This window comes from Aspergillus karnatakaensis, assembly GCF_047715665.1.
Source record: "Aspergillus karnatakaensis strain CBS 102800 unplaced genomic scaffold BJY04scaffold_3, whole genome shotgun sequence".
Taxonomy (NCBI): Eukaryota; Fungi; Ascomycota; class Eurotiomycetes; order Eurotiales; family Aspergillaceae; genus Aspergillus; species Aspergillus karnatakaensis.
In genome coordinates, this window is record NW_027395715.1 from 616,230 (window position 1) to 632,449 (window position 16,220).

General features: G+C 50.3%; 7 protein-coding genes across 7 annotated transcripts; 4 read left to right on the forward strand and 3 right to left on the reverse strand.

Annotated features, from left to right (window-relative positions):
• Positions 1 to 33: 33 nt before the first annotated feature.
• BJY04DRAFT_228438 (zinc-dependent alcohol dehydrogenase family protein) lies at positions 34 to 1,193 on the reverse strand (the record flags this gene model as incomplete). The annotated part of the gene is made up of 3 exons (XM_073718841.1): positions 1,001 to 1,193; positions 445 to 944; positions 34 to 414 (listed from the first exon to the last, which is right to left on the reverse strand). Exons 1-3 carry the CDS (start codon positions 1,176 to 1,178, stop codon positions 34 to 36), a joined length of 1,059 nt encoding a protein of 352 aa, XP_073576447.1. The 5' UTR covers positions 1,179 to 1,193.
• Positions 1,194 to 3,243: 2,050 nt separating this feature from the next.
• BJY04DRAFT_213393 (uncharacterized protein) lies at positions 3,244 to 3,889 on the reverse strand (the record flags this gene model as incomplete). Its single annotated transcript, XM_073714871.1, has 2 exons — positions 3,244 to 3,482; positions 3,571 to 3,889. The coding sequence occupies 2 exons, from the start codon at positions 3,887 to 3,889 to the stop codon at positions 3,244 to 3,246; spliced, it is 558 nt and encodes a 185-aa protein (XP_073576448.1).
• Positions 3,890 to 5,329: 1,440 nt separating this feature from the next.
• BJY04DRAFT_213394 (uncharacterized protein) lies at positions 5,330 to 6,001 on the forward strand (the record flags this gene model as incomplete). The annotated part of the gene is made up of 2 exons (XM_073714872.1): positions 5,330 to 5,639; positions 5,739 to 6,001. The coding sequence occupies 2 exons, from the start codon at positions 5,330 to 5,332 to the stop codon at positions 5,999 to 6,001; spliced, it is 573 nt and encodes a 190-aa protein (XP_073576449.1).
• Positions 6,002 to 6,993: 992 nt separating this feature from the next.
• On the forward strand, positions 6,994 to 8,901 carry BJY04DRAFT_204828 (NAD(P)/FAD-dependent oxidoreductase; the record flags this gene model as incomplete). Its single annotated transcript, XM_073713539.1, has 5 exons — positions 6,994 to 7,215; positions 7,270 to 7,312; positions 7,387 to 7,866; positions 7,950 to 8,492; positions 8,594 to 8,901. The coding sequence occupies 5 exons, from the start codon at positions 6,994 to 6,996 to the stop codon at positions 8,899 to 8,901; spliced, it is 1,596 nt and encodes a 531-aa protein (XP_073576450.1).
• A 1,275-nt stretch (positions 8,902 to 10,176) lies between these two features.
• On the forward strand, positions 10,177 to 11,688 carry BJY04DRAFT_178054 (uncharacterized protein). The gene is made up of 7 exons (XM_073709681.1): positions 10,177 to 10,490; positions 10,545 to 10,751; positions 10,861 to 10,900; positions 10,967 to 11,085; positions 11,139 to 11,204; positions 11,295 to 11,475; positions 11,555 to 11,688. The coding sequence occupies exons 1-7, from the start codon at positions 10,316 to 10,318 to the stop codon at positions 11,670 to 11,672; spliced, it is 906 nt and encodes a 301-aa protein (XP_073576451.1). The 5' UTR covers positions 10,177 to 10,315; the 3' UTR covers positions 11,673 to 11,688.
• Positions 11,689 to 12,652: 964 nt separating this feature from the next.
• Positions 12,653 to 13,588, forward strand: BJY04DRAFT_178056 (uncharacterized protein). Its single transcript, XM_073709682.1, has 4 exons — positions 12,653 to 12,882; positions 12,951 to 12,965; positions 13,031 to 13,130; positions 13,239 to 13,588. The coding sequence occupies exons 1-4, from the start codon at positions 12,709 to 12,711 to the stop codon at positions 13,370 to 13,372; spliced, it is 423 nt and encodes a 140-aa protein (XP_073576452.1). The 5' UTR covers positions 12,653 to 12,708; the 3' UTR covers positions 13,373 to 13,588.
• Positions 13,589 to 13,843: 255 nt separating this feature from the next.
• Positions 13,844 to 15,731, reverse strand: BJY04DRAFT_213398 (phosphotransferase family protein; the record flags this gene model as incomplete). Its single annotated transcript, XM_073714873.1, has 4 exons — positions 13,844 to 14,097; positions 14,302 to 15,039; positions 15,096 to 15,540; positions 15,603 to 15,731. The coding sequence occupies 4 exons, from the start codon at positions 15,729 to 15,731 to the stop codon at positions 13,844 to 13,846; spliced, it is 1,566 nt and encodes a 521-aa protein (XP_073576453.1).
• Positions 15,732 to 16,220: the final 489 nt, after the last annotated feature.

The following is a 16,220-nucleotide window of genomic DNA, read 5'->3' on the forward strand; positions in this document are numbered from 1 at the left end:
GCATCGCCAGTGCAATCTCACAGCAGTACCAACCTACCTTTCCTCAAGCACAACCTTCCCAAAATGCCCCCTCCCCCAAACATACCTATAAGCCTCCCTTAACTCCCCAAACCCAAACCTTCTCCCATCAAGCACCGGCCGAATCCCACATTCCTCAATAACCGCAACCATCTCCTCAAACTGCACCCGATTCCCCACCTCCACGCCCCTCACCAGACAAGCCCTCAACAAGGGCTCCAGATACGTCGGTCCATTTTCAGACCCATACCCCAACCCCGTCAAAAACCCAATAATGCAAATCTCCCCGCCCGCCGCAACACACTCGAACGACTGCTTGATTGTCTGTGGTCCTCCAACTTCAATAACTCGCTGGAGGCCGAGTTGATTAGGGGTCAAGTTGCGCGCTGTGACACCCTAGTTGGGGTCCTGCGTGTAGTTGAGGACGTGCTGCACGCCCATGTCTTTTAGCCGGGCGGCCTTTCTCTCATCGGATGTCGTGGCGACGACGACGGCGCCAGCGTGCAACGCGAAAAGGATCGCGAAGATAGAGACCCCGCCTGTTTCCTGCGCGAGGACATAGTCGCCTTTCTTTAACGGCGTTATTCCGTTTAAGGCGTTCCACGCCGTGAGGGCTGAGCAAGGCAGCGTTGCGGCTTCTGCGTAGGTAAGGTTCCAAGGCATCTTGATGAGGCCGTTCTTATCGAAGACAGCATGCAGCCGGAAGGTTCCAGGCGCTGAGGGGGAAGAGCCGGGCGTGCCGCGCATCTGGGCGGGTGTTGGGGCGTTGCCGCTGGGGAAGTTCGGGTAGTAGAGTGGGATCACGCGGTCGTGCGGCTTGAGGGTTTTAACGCGGGTGCCTGTGGCGAGGACTTCGCCGGCGCCGTCGGAACCGGGGATGCGAGGGGTTGTGGCGGTTTTGTCCCAGGGGAAGGTGCCGTTTGCGACTGGTTGGTTAATGAGTTGGAGGCTGAGATGGGGGGTCGCTATAGAGTATACGCACCGGCGAGATCAGGGTAGTTTATAGCCCAGGCATAAAGCTTTACAAGGACGTCGGTGGGACCTAGAGGGGGGAGGTCGAGCTTTTCGGTCCATGTTAGGGCTTCGGAGGGGTCGGCGGGGTTACTGCTGGTGCCGTGGAGGAGCCAGGCTGAGGTGGTTGCGGGTGGTTGCGTGGACATTGTGATGATTGATTTGGTTGGACTCGAGTTGATAACGAGGAGTAACAAATAAAGAGCATTGACAGGAACACAGGCCATATTTATACTGTTGCTCTCAGCTACTCAGATGATGCAGGTTGGAATTGGAGAGAGCCCTAAATCGGGGTCTCCAACTCTTCAACTTTTCACCTCTCCAACTTCAGCACGCAGCAGGTATTGATAAGCAGAGGAGCTATGGAAACAAGTGAACTGTTTATCGCTATAAACCCGAGTACTTGACGTCGCGCCACGATTGTAAGTAAGAAAGAGATTGCAACATCAACACCACTGCCATTCATAGCGTCCCATCCCATCCACCGCAGTACATCCCACATACCGCTAGTCAGTCTCATTGCAACTCTCATAGTCACTCTCACTCAACTGCTCAGAGTCGCTCTCATCCAAACGTCCAGAATCACTCTCATCCCCATTCGAATCTTTAGGCCCCATCTGCTTCAACCGCGCAAGGTCCTCCGACAGCTTAAGCATGAACTCATTTCCATTCCCCGTCAAAGCGCCTGACCCCGTCGCCTGCAACCGCGACGCCTTATCCGACATCATCAGTACGATGTTACTCATATCCCGCACTTGCTTTGCGAACGTCTCCTCCCTCGTCGGCGGGCGCACTATATACTCCTTGGTGAGATCCCCGCTCAAGCACTCAAGCACTCAAGCACCTCGATGATCCCCTCACTGAGATTTTTCAGTGTCCTCGTGGCGTCTTCGCTGAACTCGGTGTTACCCAGCCCGTTCGCCTCGACGATCTCCACCCCTAGCCAGGGAAGATGGTTAGTAAAAAGTACCTGACCAAGACCGTCTAAAATATAAAATATAAAACATCAATTAGGATAGAGTGACTCACTCTTCCCCGCCATCCTATCAAGAAGCGAAAAAATGGCCCAAATGGCTATGCGGTCGTGGGGCTTTAGCTTGTCCTCGAGAAGGCCGGTATTGTTGCAGTCCTGGTTTAGGTTGCGGGTTCTCTCCAATTTGTTGAGAATGCTCTGTTCCTCGAAGTAGAGGTCGTGGAGGATCGCTGCGTCGCCTTGGAGCTCCTTGGAGAAGGTCTCGGAGACTTTGTACCACTGCCAGATGAATTGCTTGCTGGCGCGTTCGATGGGCATGATGCTGAAGTGGATTGCGTTGATGAAGTCGGTCATTTTGCTTTCTTTTGATCTTTGGAGGTTCTGGGTATAGGTGAAATATGAGAGTGAGGGAATGGGATAAGTCTTGTAAGCTGCTTGCGGTTTGTTCTGTTGTGGTTGAATGTAATGGGCCTTGGTTTGAGAGGTTCGGGACAGATGGCTTATACATATATGCTCTAGGCCGAGTTACTAGGCTATTATCTAGGGTTAGCTGATTTTGATTTTCATCATGTGCTTGTTTGTTGGGTCTTAAGATAGGTGATACAGCAATGTGCTATGATACTTCCTCGGATTGCGCCTGATGGTCAGCTCCTTTGTTCCCAAGGAGAAGCAACTCAACCGTTCATTGTACCTAGGTATGACGATGCTTCAACATCGAAGCTAAGCAGCAAGCGGATAGAGGGCTAGGAATAACAAAAAGGATCCGGGCAAGCTCGGTGCTCTTTGAACAATGTGGCTGCTAAGCTGTTTCGTAGCGCTATTTATACCAGTGGAAAAGCTAAACCCACTGCTGCTCTTTCACTCCAAGTCGTTGATGCTGAAGGCTACATAACAAGCAAACCGAGGCGCCAGGGCCAACCAAGAGAATCTGTTGTAGAGCCCTGGATGAACAAGGGGCGATGCGAAGTTGTCTGATACAGCGTAATGCTAGTTGAAAAGTTTACCCGACTGCTGTTCATTGTGGAGGCGAGGCGCCCAGGGCTGACTCAACTCGCTTTTTCATCCTCTTCTCTTTTATGCCAGGGCTGATCTTGTAATTATGTATCCGGACTGGCTTTGCATTGTGAACTCTCTGTGCTACCTGAACCTAGTATACTTCGACTCTCCAAAGCAGCCCATAAATAAATTCAAAAGACAACCAAACCTGCAATTTAACCCCCACACACCTGAAATACCCCAGCTCACAAGCTTTCCCCATGCTTCACCATCTTGTCCCCAACGTTCTGCAGAGCTTCAATCTTCTCAGCCTCGATTCCCCCCTCCCTCTCCTCCTCCCCCTCTACGCAATACTCCCTCGTAAGACATTCCAACGCCGCAAAATGCTTCAGGATACCAAAGCCAATACCCTGCAGCTGTAGCCCAGCCTCACTCTCAGAAGCGATAATATCCGATCCAGTATGCGCATCGACGATTCGACATCCTAAATGACAAGATACAGTTAGCAAAGCCCAACCTTAACAACACAAGCCACTTGAGTAAAAGCAAAAGAAAAAAAAAAGGATACCTACTCCTATCAGCCTGCCTCCGCATATGCTCTAGGATCCCCAGCAGGACCCCACGAAGCTCTGCTGCTGCATCGAGCTTTTTGTCGAGAGAGGGGACATTCTCGTCTGGGAAGACGTTGTGTTGGAGGACCCACTCGACGAGCTTCAGAGTCTCTTCTGCCCAGATGTGGGCGAGTGCTGGTGCAGGTGCGCCGTTGGGCGCTTGCGCGGATTCGCGGTCCATGTAGGGGGGCTTGGACATTCTTTGAAGGAGTGCACAGTATTGCTTGCAGGCGGCTTGGAGGGTGAGAGCTGGGGTAGTCATGGGGGTTGAGGAGGCCATTTTGGTTTTCCGTGCGAGGTTGTGTTTGTAAAAGTGATTGAGTGTAAGGAGGTCTTGGTAATTGAGTTGGTTGAGAAAAGAATAGGCTTTGGGGAAAAGGTAGCCCTAGAGCAGGAGCGTGATGTATGGGTATTTCTGATTGTAGGGTCGTTTGACTTTGAGGTTAGTCTTCTTTGGTTTCTTACTTTGTTGTTTGATTCAGCCAGCTGAGACAATCATTTCCACATGATACGTTTCAGACTGGTACTGCAGTGCCATCTTTCTTTGTGATCGGGGTAAAGGAACTTGGTAATTAATTATGCACCGTGGCAGAGTGTTTAGCCAGAGTGTGCGGTGCTAGAGGCCATGTAGCGAGCGAATAGATACTGCAGGGTAACAACGAGGCTTGGGCTCAGATTTGTCTTTGGCCTTCTGTGCCAGTGATTAGGGTATAAGATGCACTATAGAACGATGCATCCGGTGAAGGCACGGAATATCCATGTGTAGTATGAGATCATCAAGGACTACTTCCCAGATGTCCAGGTTTCTTGAATGTGGCCGCTGGCAAGGGGGCCTTGCTTCTCCACGTAGTGCCACCCCTCTCGTCTTGTGCCATTTGTCGGTGCAGTTGACATATTCTGATAGAAAGATATGTCAGAAGATATGTGGCATTGATTGACGGAGAGAAGCCTGCGAAGTCATCAGAGGCCACTCGCCTATTCCCTCATACAATTAGGCGCAAAGCGACTTGTTGACGGAAGGTGAAAAAGGATGTTCACAAGATTGTCAGGATACTGGAATTGAATATCACCGTGACACGTTTCTCAGGCGTGCCCAGGTGAGGTACACCCTCCTGTACCTGAATTCGTTCGGTATAGTAGAGACATGGGTTAATGTCGACGCATAGTGGTATGGCAGAGTAATCCCAAAAACCCAGTATTCACGGAATATGAATGCAAGCACAGTGATGGCTCAGTAGGACGGCAATTAAACATGACTCGATCGATTCTCTTCCTGTTCGACTTTACGCAGTTTGTTAGCGGAATTCTCGCATTAAATCAACAACTCTTTCTTGTCATTATCATATCTCCATGCAACACGAGTCATTAGACACCAACGCCCCCCTTGTAACAACAACAAAGGATGGCGCGTCTTGAACAGTGCCCGCCTACTATATCCAATGAGATTCATCATTCATTCTTTATCATCAAGTATCTATCACTTTGTTCCAAGTATCAAAACCCAGTCTATCAAAGCCCACAACCACATCGCCAACTACGCCTTCACAGACGTCGACGGACCATAAAACGCCATCAAGCCCCCGGCCATATCATCAAACACCAACACCATCACCATCACAATCACTCAATTCAAGACATCCAGTCTTTAAAAAGTCTCAAACACCCTCTTATCCCACCTCAACAAACCAACGCAACCCAAAACCCAAAACCAACACCCAAAATGTCCAAAACAGCCCTCACCCTCGAATCCCTCGACGCCACCACCCTCCCCGAATCGCGGCAAATCGCCAAAACAACACTTGAGTATTGCGCAGCGCTCAAGAAAGCCCAAACAATTATGCCCATCCACATGCGCATAATCGACGGGCAGGATCTCACCGCACGGGAGATCAACGTCCTGCGGCGATGGGCAGCTGACCACGGCGCCCTGGAACCAGGCCGCAAAGGACTGGATTATGAAAGGAAGTGTTTCATTACCCAGTGGAAGATTGTGAATCTGTTGGAGGATAATCTTTGGAGGTTGAACCACCGTGAGTTTACCTTTTTCTTTCGTTTTCTTTTTCTATTTTTCGGCTTATACATGGTTGTTGAGGTTTGGGAGAGGCTGAGCTAATGTGTATCTGGTCTAGGCATTGATGTTTATCAGGGGAATACGGAGTGTCATGGGTATGCGGAGGCGGATTTGCCGCAGCTGCACTGGGCTTCGTTGGAGCGGTTGGAGGAGTTGAGGAGGATTGTGCCGAAGAGGTGGTTGGAGCAGAGTCGGGAGGGTGGGGATGAGGATGAGGATGAAGATGAAGATGAGGGTGAGCGTCAGAGCCAGAGTCAGAGCCAAAGCCAGAGTGAGGGTGAGGGTGAAAGTCAGAGTCAGGATGGAGAGGTCTCTGAGTGAGTGATAGACTGCTCAGTGCGGGTTGCAGTCAAATGCCCTGGCTCATGCTTGGATAGAAGGGGGTTGACTTGTTGTTGTCACTGTTCGCTTACTTTTCGTTCTCTCTTATGTCAGTGATTTGATATTGCTTATAGAGGTGTTGAAGGATTGATTTCGTGTATTTTCTCTGCCTTGTCCCGAACCTCAGGTATATAGTAGTTAGTTAGGGCTATCATTAAATATAACTAGAACCTCACATTGCAAGAGTCTGATCTATATTTCGCGCCATTTACTGCTATGGGGATATATCTGCTCATCTTATAATCCGATGTTCATGTTTACCGAACGATAACCCCCCGAATACGATCTCGTGGCTGGTCGTGTGGCTGCCACCGTATCCCTTCCGACAGGGTCTGAGCCTTCTCTCTCCGAGCCTCGTCTATTCACTGATCCTCAAAATGCCAGATAAGCCTTATTCCCACATGCCAATCTACTCCTAGACCTGAACAGCCAACCAAACATGGGATAGCGGGGGAGCGTGCGCATGGTCCAACAGCGGTTCAACTCTCCGATTCGAGTTTCAACTCGGACCAGCACGCGGGGTCGAAGTCGGAGTTGAAGCTGCAGATCATAACAAGGTGGAGAACTCAACTTCTAAAACTCTGGAACTGGAGATGGTCGTGTAGCCGCGAGTCCGAATGCATATCTTCCGACAAAGAAGCGGCTGTGTGACGGTTCAAGCTGGGGGAGTGGTGATCAAGCACACTCGCTTCGGCTTACTCAATCTGTCACGTCACACATACCGTGATAAAGAGCTCCTGCACCAGATCTCGGTATTGATGGGCGTTGGATGGTCTATCCTTGTTGACTGGGAGCATATAAGATCATACCCGTCCCGCCATATCACCCTTAGCAAGATCCAATTTCACTTCCGAGACGCTTTAATTACGACCGCTGGTTCCAGACTTAGTAACTAGAACATACTCACTTCCAGTGCAAGCAACATTAGCAAAATGTCCATCCCAACCAAGTGCACCGTCCTCGTCATTGGCGGCGGCCCCGGAGGCTCCTACGCCGCAGCGGTGCTCGCCCGCGAGGGCATCGACACCGTCCTCCTAGAAGGAGAGAAGTTCCCACGCTACCACATCGGCGAGAGCATGCTGCCTTCAATGCGCCATTACCTGCGCCTGATTGATTTGGATGAGGAGTTTGTGAACCATGGTTTCACCAAGAAGGTACAGCCATCCGCATTTACTTCTCTGCAGATACTCTGTCTCACCATCCTCCAGGTCGGCGCAGCATTCAGAGTAACTCCCGACAAACAGGAGGGCTGTACGTCATCTTTTCTGTCATACAACTAATCATAGCCTCGCAGCCTTGATGTAGAACTATATTGACAACAACAGGGACCGACTTCATCACCGCCGGCGGCCCCGACAACTACACCTGGAACGTGATCCGCTCCGAAGCAGACGAGATGATTTTCCGGCACGCCGGCAAATGCGGCGCGAAGACCTTCGACGGCGTCAGGGTCAACGAGATCCAGTTCGTGCCGTCGGATATTGCAACAAAGGAGCAAGCGCACGTCGGCCGTCCGGTGTCCGCCACCTATACCCGCAAAACAGGCGACAGCAACAGCAACGGCGTCAGCGCAAGCGAAAGCGCCGAAAATGGAACCGGAACTCCAACTGAAACCGGCGCAATCGAATTCGACTACCTGATCGACGCCAGCGGGCGCGCCGGCATCCTAAGCACAAAATACCTCAAAAACCGACAGTACAGCAAAGCGCTCAAGAACATCGCGCACTGGGCGTACTACCGCGACATGGGGAAATACGGCCGGGGAACGGAGAAGGAGAACTCGCCTTTTTTCGAGGCGCTGGCTGGTAACTACCCACCTCACTACACCCTCCTTTCTTTCTTTCTTAGAAGAGCGATACTCGCGGACTAACATGCTATACCTACCTAGACGAAAGCGGCTGGGCGTGGTTCATCCCGCTGCACAACAACACCACCTCCGTCGGGATCGTCCGGCACCAGCGCATCGCCAACGCCCTGAAAAAACAACACGGTAGCACAGAGGTCTACTACGACGAGAGCCTCAAGCTCCTCCCGGTCCTGACGGGTCTCATGGACGGCGTGTCGAGCGAGAAGCGCGTTTCCCCGATTCACAGTGCGAGCGATTATTCGTATGCTGCTTCGACCTATGCTCTGCCGTATGCGCGGATTGTCGGTGACGCGGGGTGTTTTATCGATCCGTTCTTTAGCTCGGGCGTGCATCTTGCGCTTACGGGGGGCCTGGCGGCGGCGACGACGATCGCGGCGAGTATCAAGGGGGATGTAGAGGAGAAGACAGCGGCGGCGTGGCATAGCGAGAAGGTGCGGGAGGGGTATGCGCGGTTCTTGCTGGTGGTGTTGAGTATCTATAAGCAGATGGGGAATCAGCGGGATGCGGTGCTGAGTGATTTCGGGGAGAGTAACTTTGATCGCGCGTTTGAGATTTTTAGACCGGGTTTGTTTTACCCTGCCCTACCTTACCCACTCACTGTCTTCTACCTACCTATCCATGTATCTGTTTGAGATGTGGTGTTGGGGCTGACGGTTTCTGTGCAGTCATCCAAGGCGAGGTCGACACGTCCAAGAGCGGCATCACGCAGGCGGAGTTCTCGACGACGATTAATTTCCTCGCGAACGTGCTGGATCCGAGTCGCGAGGATCTGCTGAGGGGGAATGGGGAGAAGGAAGAGGATATTTCGGCGGCTATTCGCAGGGAGGATGCGGAGGCGAAGATGGAGGTTCTCAAGGCTGTGCGGTCGGGGCAGGAGAAGGAGTGGTATTCTATGGGGAACTTCACGACGGATGTTGTTGATGGGAGGGTACCCAGGGTGGAGAGGGGGGGTCTGACGCTTGTTTTGGCTTAGCAGTAAAGGAGTAGTAGAGCTTAGTGGATGAGTGGAGAGGGAGATTGGGAGATTGAATGAACGATGAGGTTTATGAAGTGTGGTTTCCATGCAGGGAGTAGATAGAGACCGTGGAGGTATAAAGCAGGAAGCTGATAGTTTACTACGGGGTGTAGACTTGGATGCTGTCGATGCTGCCGTCTGAGTTTACCGAGTTGCTGTGGCACCTCAATGCACAGACCTATATCAGTTCTACACTACCAGGCTCATTCTGGTGTAGTTTTTGGTTCGGAGGGTACCGGCTGCACGGTAGACCCTCAGTATTGTCAGATCCACAGCATAAGACAATTAATGGCTGATTGTTCCGCAGCGGACCCTTTAGAAGGTGTGTGATGGGATTCTGGTACTGATATATCTATTGTACCATGATGCATAACCTCCATGACTTCGGTAACTATTGTATCTCCTTAAACAGCACCAAGGCAAACACTGAACAATGTGCATGGTCTTGCTTTAACAGAACTTCCCAAATCTTTCTTGGCTACAAAAAATACCCTTATCGCTAGCTACATTGGCGTCGTGCAGGCAAGTTGTCCGGCCGTATTCGGCCCCCAAATCTGCCACTTTACATAAAACGTCTCAGCCCCAATCAAGAGCAATGTGAGTTGTTGGAGTGATCTAGCTATCAAACCATCATATTGTTGCCTCTGTTCAGTGTTGGAAAGTCCTTCCAGATTTCTATCATATGCGGTGGGGATTGGAAATCTATTTTTGACCTGGTGGAGTTGGGTCGTGGTCTCCACAGATCTCAGGACTTGGGCAGAGTGAATACGGAGGGGTGAAGATCTTGTGAGCTATCTCTGGAGATCAAGCTGTCTCTCTATCCTCGGTGCATAGGTCAAGTCTGGATCATGCTCAATCACGATAGCAACCTATTACCAACCCTGGAGCATCGCTAATGAGATCAAAATGAAACGGGACTGCAGTGAAGTATAATCAGCGCCAAGAAGACCTGACTCCACTGACAGGGCTGTGTAGATTATTGCTTGGCTACATTGGGCACACTATTCGCAAAGACTTTTCAAGATCGGGTGTGCTTTGCTGCAATATGTACGATGCCCTACAAGTAAGATCTGCACAAAGCCAGTCGAGTATAAATCCGTACCTCATTCTATAAGAGAATGATCTCAGTTTTATGGTACCTGCATCCTGCACAGCAAGTGCTAACTAAGTTACCCCAGCCCCATCCTACCCCTTAGCGCCGCGCCTCAGCCCCAAGTCCTTAATTTACTTTAAGATGATAAGATCCTTCACAGCAACGCTGAAGAAAGTAAGTCATTTAAGAGCAGCTGCATTTCCGCGAACCTACACTATCTCTCGAACCCTCACCACCAAATAACAGCGGAACCCTAACCCTCCCCCACCAACCAGCAAAATGCACCCCCTCTTCCGAAAACCATGGGCAACAATCATCTGCCTCCTCTCTCCCACCCTCGCCCAGCTCGAGAAACCAATCATGGACCCTGCCGTCCCCTTCGACCAGATGGATCCGTTCCTGTATAACAATACCAAGGCCACGCCTGCAACGTACGAGCAGTGGGAGTTTGGATGTACGCATACCCCCCAAGCACTATGAATGCAAGCAAGCTGATTGATAAAACCAGGGCTCCCCGCCCGCTGCCACGACGTCGCTGAAAGCTGGGAAAACCAAGACCCCTACGACATGGAGGTGTTCAACGTGACGTACGAGGACTGCGCGCAGCCATGGGTGATGTGTCGGCACAAGGAGGCGCAGTTGACGCTGGATCAGATGATTGATAATTTTGGGAGACTGCCGGTGCGGATGAGGAATTTGGTGCGGACGCAGTTGGGTACGTTGTCTTGATTACCCTATGCTATGATGTGCTCTGGCATCTTGGATATGATTCCAAGGGAAAGGAAGAGATTGTGGGTGCCGATGCTGATGGTGGTGACCTTTAGCGTTCCCTCGCAATGACGGGTCTCTGGTTGCTTATGCTTTGTGAGATTTCCCCTGCCCTACAGTACCAATCACACGCATTGGCTAGTCTGATACGAACAACAACAGCACCGATCTCGGCGATATCGTCTACACAGGCGACCTCTACCCCTTCATCCGTTTCTGGTTCCACGAAGTCGGCCACATCCGCGACAGGAACGTGAATGCCGCTGCGGGCGATTACTCGGGTTTGTCCATGATTTCAAACATATATTGCTCTTTGCTAACGAACACAATTCAGCATCCGACGCCTGGCTAGCTGAGTACGACAAAGACGAGCATATCTGTGATGCGTATGCGCAGACTAGTACGTCTACCCCCTATCTGCTCCCCTCCCCTTTCCCATCCATATACATATATTATTTTGCACTTGATCGTATGCTAAGAATGAATACAGACCACGCCGAAAACTTTGCGCAGGAAGTCGTCATTGCTGCCTACGACAAGATCGTGCCCGGCGGAATTGCCTCGCTGGTCCCAAACTACGAGGAGGTGTATCACCAGTTTGTGAATGTGCAGGAGGTCATGGGGGAGGAGCTTTGCCGGGGCGGTGTCTGTGAGAGGTTGTTTGAGGATGAGTATGTGATTTTCTTTCCCTATTTCTGCTTGGCCTCTTGATTGTCTTTGGGAGGGTGGGTGTGCTAATGAGATCTGTAGCCGACTTGTCTGTGTTGGTCCGGACGCAGGGTGTGTGACAGAGGAGGAGCATCTCGCTGCGAGGGACTTGAGGTTGAAGGAGAGGGGTGTGGAGAGGGTGGAGGTTTGTGAGTTTTAAGGGAGGTGTTTAGCAGGGTGGTGTGGGTATATAGGGGCTTAGGGCTACGGCGTGGGGGGTGTTTGGTGTTGTAGAGAGGAGTGGGGTTTTGATACGGAGTAAAGAGGGCGAAGCCAGAGAGTAATATCTATACAGGTATGGGTGTGAATATATTTACAAAAGCATCGCATGAGAAGACTTTTTAAAGTAGCGTTAGCACATATGACATTAGGTAGGGGAGAGCAACGATGTACGCGGGTAGCAATAGTATGCTTGCAAGTACGCAGCACTACTGTAGGGTGAGAACTAGTTAGTAACTAGGTTCGCTGGGGAGGGTTACTACCTAGCGCTAACAATAAATCCTCGAATCAATGAAAGATAGCTAGGCTTCCAGGCAGCAAGACAAGAGCGTCAAGATTATCCTGGGTGTATACCAGTACCAAGAACAAGGATAAAGCTAAAGATTTCCCTCTCAATTGAGTTCTCCTGGCGCACGCCGGCATTCATGACATCAATGGTTACATGTTTTCATAAACTCTGCGTGGCCAGTGGTGATATTGCAGTTTGATAGATCGACAGAGGTTACCACTCCAGCACAGTACGCAAAATGCCATAATGCAGCTGGTAGAAACCAGTAACTCAAACTGTAGGCGTAGATAGCTTGCATACAGGTCTCGATCAAGTCCAATAGGACCCAGTCACAACCACGTCATAAATGCTTGACATATGATGCATCTTCGTGAGCCGATACAACAAAATGACTGGTTAGAGCAATACATCTGGTCTCCTCGGCCTGGTCTTCCAAGTTTTCCCCGTCAGAATCAGAATCTCGAGTCACACCTCGAAAACCTTAATGGCTGAGTATATTTTCTAGCCAGTCAGTAGTCAGGATACGCAGGTGTATGACGGGTTGATGAGACTATGGTGGGTTACCCCTCGTCTATGATGTATATATAAATAAATTCGTTGCTCTACTCGCTCATATGGTCCTCACAACCAACCGCATCACCCACAGATCACGCAATTTCTCATTCTCCTACTCCAACTAAAGGACAACATGCGTCTTCTCTCGATGTTCCTAGCCGTATCGGCTGCATTGATTTCAGCTGCAACTGCAGCGCCGAATATCTATATCCTCGAGGACAGCCATGCTCCCTTCGGGCGCCTAGACGACAACGCGGGCTGTCTCCGTGCATGCCGGAACGAAAAGTCTACGTGCCCTGAGACTATGGTAAGCCCCCCACCCTAGTCCATTCAGGTGAAACAGAGAAACTAATCCTCCGCTCCCTTGGCATATAGAAACCCAAGAAAGTGGTAAGTGGAAGCTCACTTCCCATATTATGATGTAACCTGCAAGACACATAGCTAACCGCATCCAGGGCGACTGTTGGACTTGCTGCCTGAAGGAACAGGGTCTTCAGCAGCCGTTTGCCCGTGTCAGCAATAACGAGCAAGAGACTCTCTCTGTTGAGACACAGCGTGAGACTCCCTGATCCTGCCAGATTCCGACTACACCCGTGTACTCTGCACCATACACAGTTTCCTGAAGATGTGACGCTGACAGACGATATGTCCTATCTGATATAGACTGCCATAAACAACCAGGGGAAGAATGCTGCAACTGGAAGAACTGTGCCTGGTGCTGCAATAGCAATTGCAACACGCCGTGCCAACTGGTCGGGGGGGTGTGGGTTTGTTCCAACTGGGGAAAGTGTGGTTAGAGTGGACCTGCATAGCTTACCTATCGGACTTTGCCATGCGCATCAGAGTCACAATCAGTGACTCCCTAAACTGCCTTTACGAATGTGCGGAGCATTATGGAGGGAAGCTAAAAGGGGGTCGGATATTGTTTCTGACATCAACCAGACTGTTGAATACCGTATATATGAACTACTTTTTGAATTCTACTTGCACTCTGCGATGATGTTTGTATGAGCATATCTTGAACGTCACCACCAAACCTTCATTTCGATTGCTGCATGGTTGAGCTCACGATAGAGTTAAGATTCTTGTGTGGCTTGAGGTCAATTTCCGGGAGGATCCGAAAGGTTGGAGATAAAACTGATTGTGCCTGAGGTAGATAGCATTGCATTCGATATACTCTATCTGGAGCCACAGAGAAACTGCTAGATTTGGAAAAGGAGCCCGGAGATGCAACCCAATTTGCCTTGCACTTATGGAGCAGTCTCGTCCTATAAGAACTTGAGAATATATCCCATTAAGCCTTTGCCAAATTCTGGGACACTGACCTTTCTTGATGGCCACAGAGCTCTGATTGCCACTCTTTGCTTCTCGTTTTCAGTCAGTTTATTACGTTGAAAGAGAGGGCTCGAACTGAGCCCGTATATCTCGCTGCTGAAAGAGGTTGCTGCTGGCCAGGACAAGCTATTGACGGTTGTCAAGAGGTACACCAACAGTGTGGTCTTCTTCCAGATATCGAACAATTCTGGCAAGATTAGCGGGGTAGGTCCGGTTTGGCGGTTTCTAGTTACGTCCGGTACCATACGGTAGAAGAATGAATACTACGCTTTTTTATTTGGCAGTAAATGCCAAAGGCTTGGTAGGACCTATCAGCCGTATACCCTCGATATCCGTATAACCCTAGACAATGCCTTACACCAGGATGACTAGAACATGTACTACGCCTTACCTTTCCCACCTCCCTGTCGACGTATCAACTCATTAAGCCGAGCATCATCCTCATAATCCCGCATAGCCTTCTCCCTCCACGCCTCCCATCCCAACTCCCCATGAGCATTCAATGCCCTGCGCAGACCCTGGAAAAGCCCGACAAAACCATCCCAATCAGCCAGATCGTATCCGCAACAAAAGTTAAAGAGATGAATAATCCTTCCCTGTCTTACTATCTCCGCAAGATCGCGATGCTCTTTACCGTCCAGTATTTGCGCAAACTCCTGCTCTTCCTTTCCAGGCTGAAATGACCCGGCATAGAACTCTGCGACGGGGAGTAGGAGAATAGGGGAATTGAAGGCAACAGATTTAGAATCTGTATGAGCCCATTCCCAGTCGATGATTCCAGTGATGTTGTACTCGTTGTCGACAAGGACGTGATCTCCCTTGTCATCTGCGTGCTTCAAGTAGAAGTGTCCATCTTCAGAGGCGTAATGGGAAAGGATCTGAGGAACAGAATCTAGCAGAAAGCGATGGACCAGATATGCGTCAATTGGGCGCGAAGCGTAAGATTCCCCTCTCACGATGAGGTCAAGCGTCAATTGAATAGACGCAAGCAGGTATTTATAAGGAGAGGTAAAAGGCCCGATAGGTTGCATACGTGATTGATGATAGTCTGTCAATGCCTCTCGTGCGAAAGGCCCAACATGGTTAGTTCCTGGCTGGTCCAGCGAGCCCATCTGACTAAAGGATGCTTCTGCAGTTCAACATGTATATCTGCCAACTGACTCATAACCCTTTTCCTCTGTTCACTAGTTGCAAGGGACCAGCGCAGAGACTTTCCAGGCAATTTCTCCATGAGGATGTATCCGACGCCAACCAAGCCTCCGTCGAGGTCGTAATCGAATACTTTCGGGGCAGGAACATTGGTTCTGCTCAAGAACTGAAGGGTGGCGACCTCACTGCGCATAATGTATCTCTGCATGTCCAACGGTGGAGAAGTTGCATTGCACCGTCGAATCCGTGCAAGCCAGACAACGTCGTCCTGGAAATGGATTTCGATGTGATAATTCATGCCACCCATGACGGAAGACCGTGTCGAGTGATCGTATCGAAGATTTCTAGCCAGAAAGCAAGGCACACCCTCGCGTAGATGGCTGGCCCGTGAAAGAAGGGCATCGACTTTGATATTGTTCAAGAGAGTTGTGATTTCCTTGCGTTCTGCGTCTTGGGCAGCAGAATCATAAGCTTCTCCGTCCTTTGGGGGAAAAAAAAAGGTCATGTTAGTGTTTGATTCCCCTACTGTTCTCTCTAGCTCACCTCCCATTGAGGACAGTCATGATGGTCTTGGTTGAGATGGGTGGCGCAGAGATGGCGATCACAGATGATGCAGTCGCCGTCTTTAGGCACGGAGGGTTGGCCGCAGTTGTCGAAATCGCAGCTCCACATCACGATGAGATATCTGGCAACTTCGAGTGAAATGAAATACTGAAGGGTGTCAGGATTGGGAGTCGGTAAAAGATCTGGATGTCATCTGCGGGGCATTGGACCTCCATGCAGCGACGGCTGGTTGCCTATCGTTATGGTTACCTACTGTCTTGGTGCATATTCGATGGGCTTTCTCCTTCCAATATATTACCGAGTTCTTGGATGGGAGACACCTGCGGGCTTTGTAATTAGCACCATGAATTCAGCAATTCTCTTTCTACTCAGCGATTGGCAAGATCGCTCCATCTCAGCAAGGTATTCCCGTACGGATCTTCAAAGGCATACCCTGAGCTGCCGCTACCTAAACCCTTCGTCTTATTATGTTGGAACATAGCCAGAATATCGCATACCAGCTTCAAACTTTCAAGGGCGGGCATAATTGATAACAAGCCACGCATACTCCAACTTAGTGTCGTCCGCTACCTTCATGTCAACCATCCAAGTCTTCTC

What these genes read in the sequence shown, in the direction of transcription:
- BJY04DRAFT_178054 (XM_073709681.1), top strand. Translation starts at nt 10,316, where the DNA reads ATGCACCCCCTCTTCCGAAAACCATGGGCAACAATCATCTGCCTCCTC. An exon ending in TCTCTGGTTGCTTATGCTTT is followed by an intron (nt 10,901 to 10,966) that starts GTGAGATTTCCC and finishes GAACAACAACAG; the next exon opens with CACCGATCTCGGCGATATCG. An exon ending in CGCTGCGGGCGATTACTCGG is followed by an intron (nt 11,086 to 11,138) that starts GTTTGTCCATGA and finishes AACACAATTCAG; the next exon opens with CATCCGACGCCTGGCTAGCT.
- BJY04DRAFT_178056 (XM_073709682.1), top strand. Translation starts at nt 12,709, where the DNA reads ATGCGTCTTCTCTCGATGTTCCTAGCCGTATCGGCTGCATTGATTTCA. An exon ending in TCTCTCTGTTGAGACACAGC is followed by an intron (nt 13,131 to 13,238) that starts GTGAGACTCCCT and finishes TATCTGATATAG; the next exon opens with ACTGCCATAAACAACCAGGG.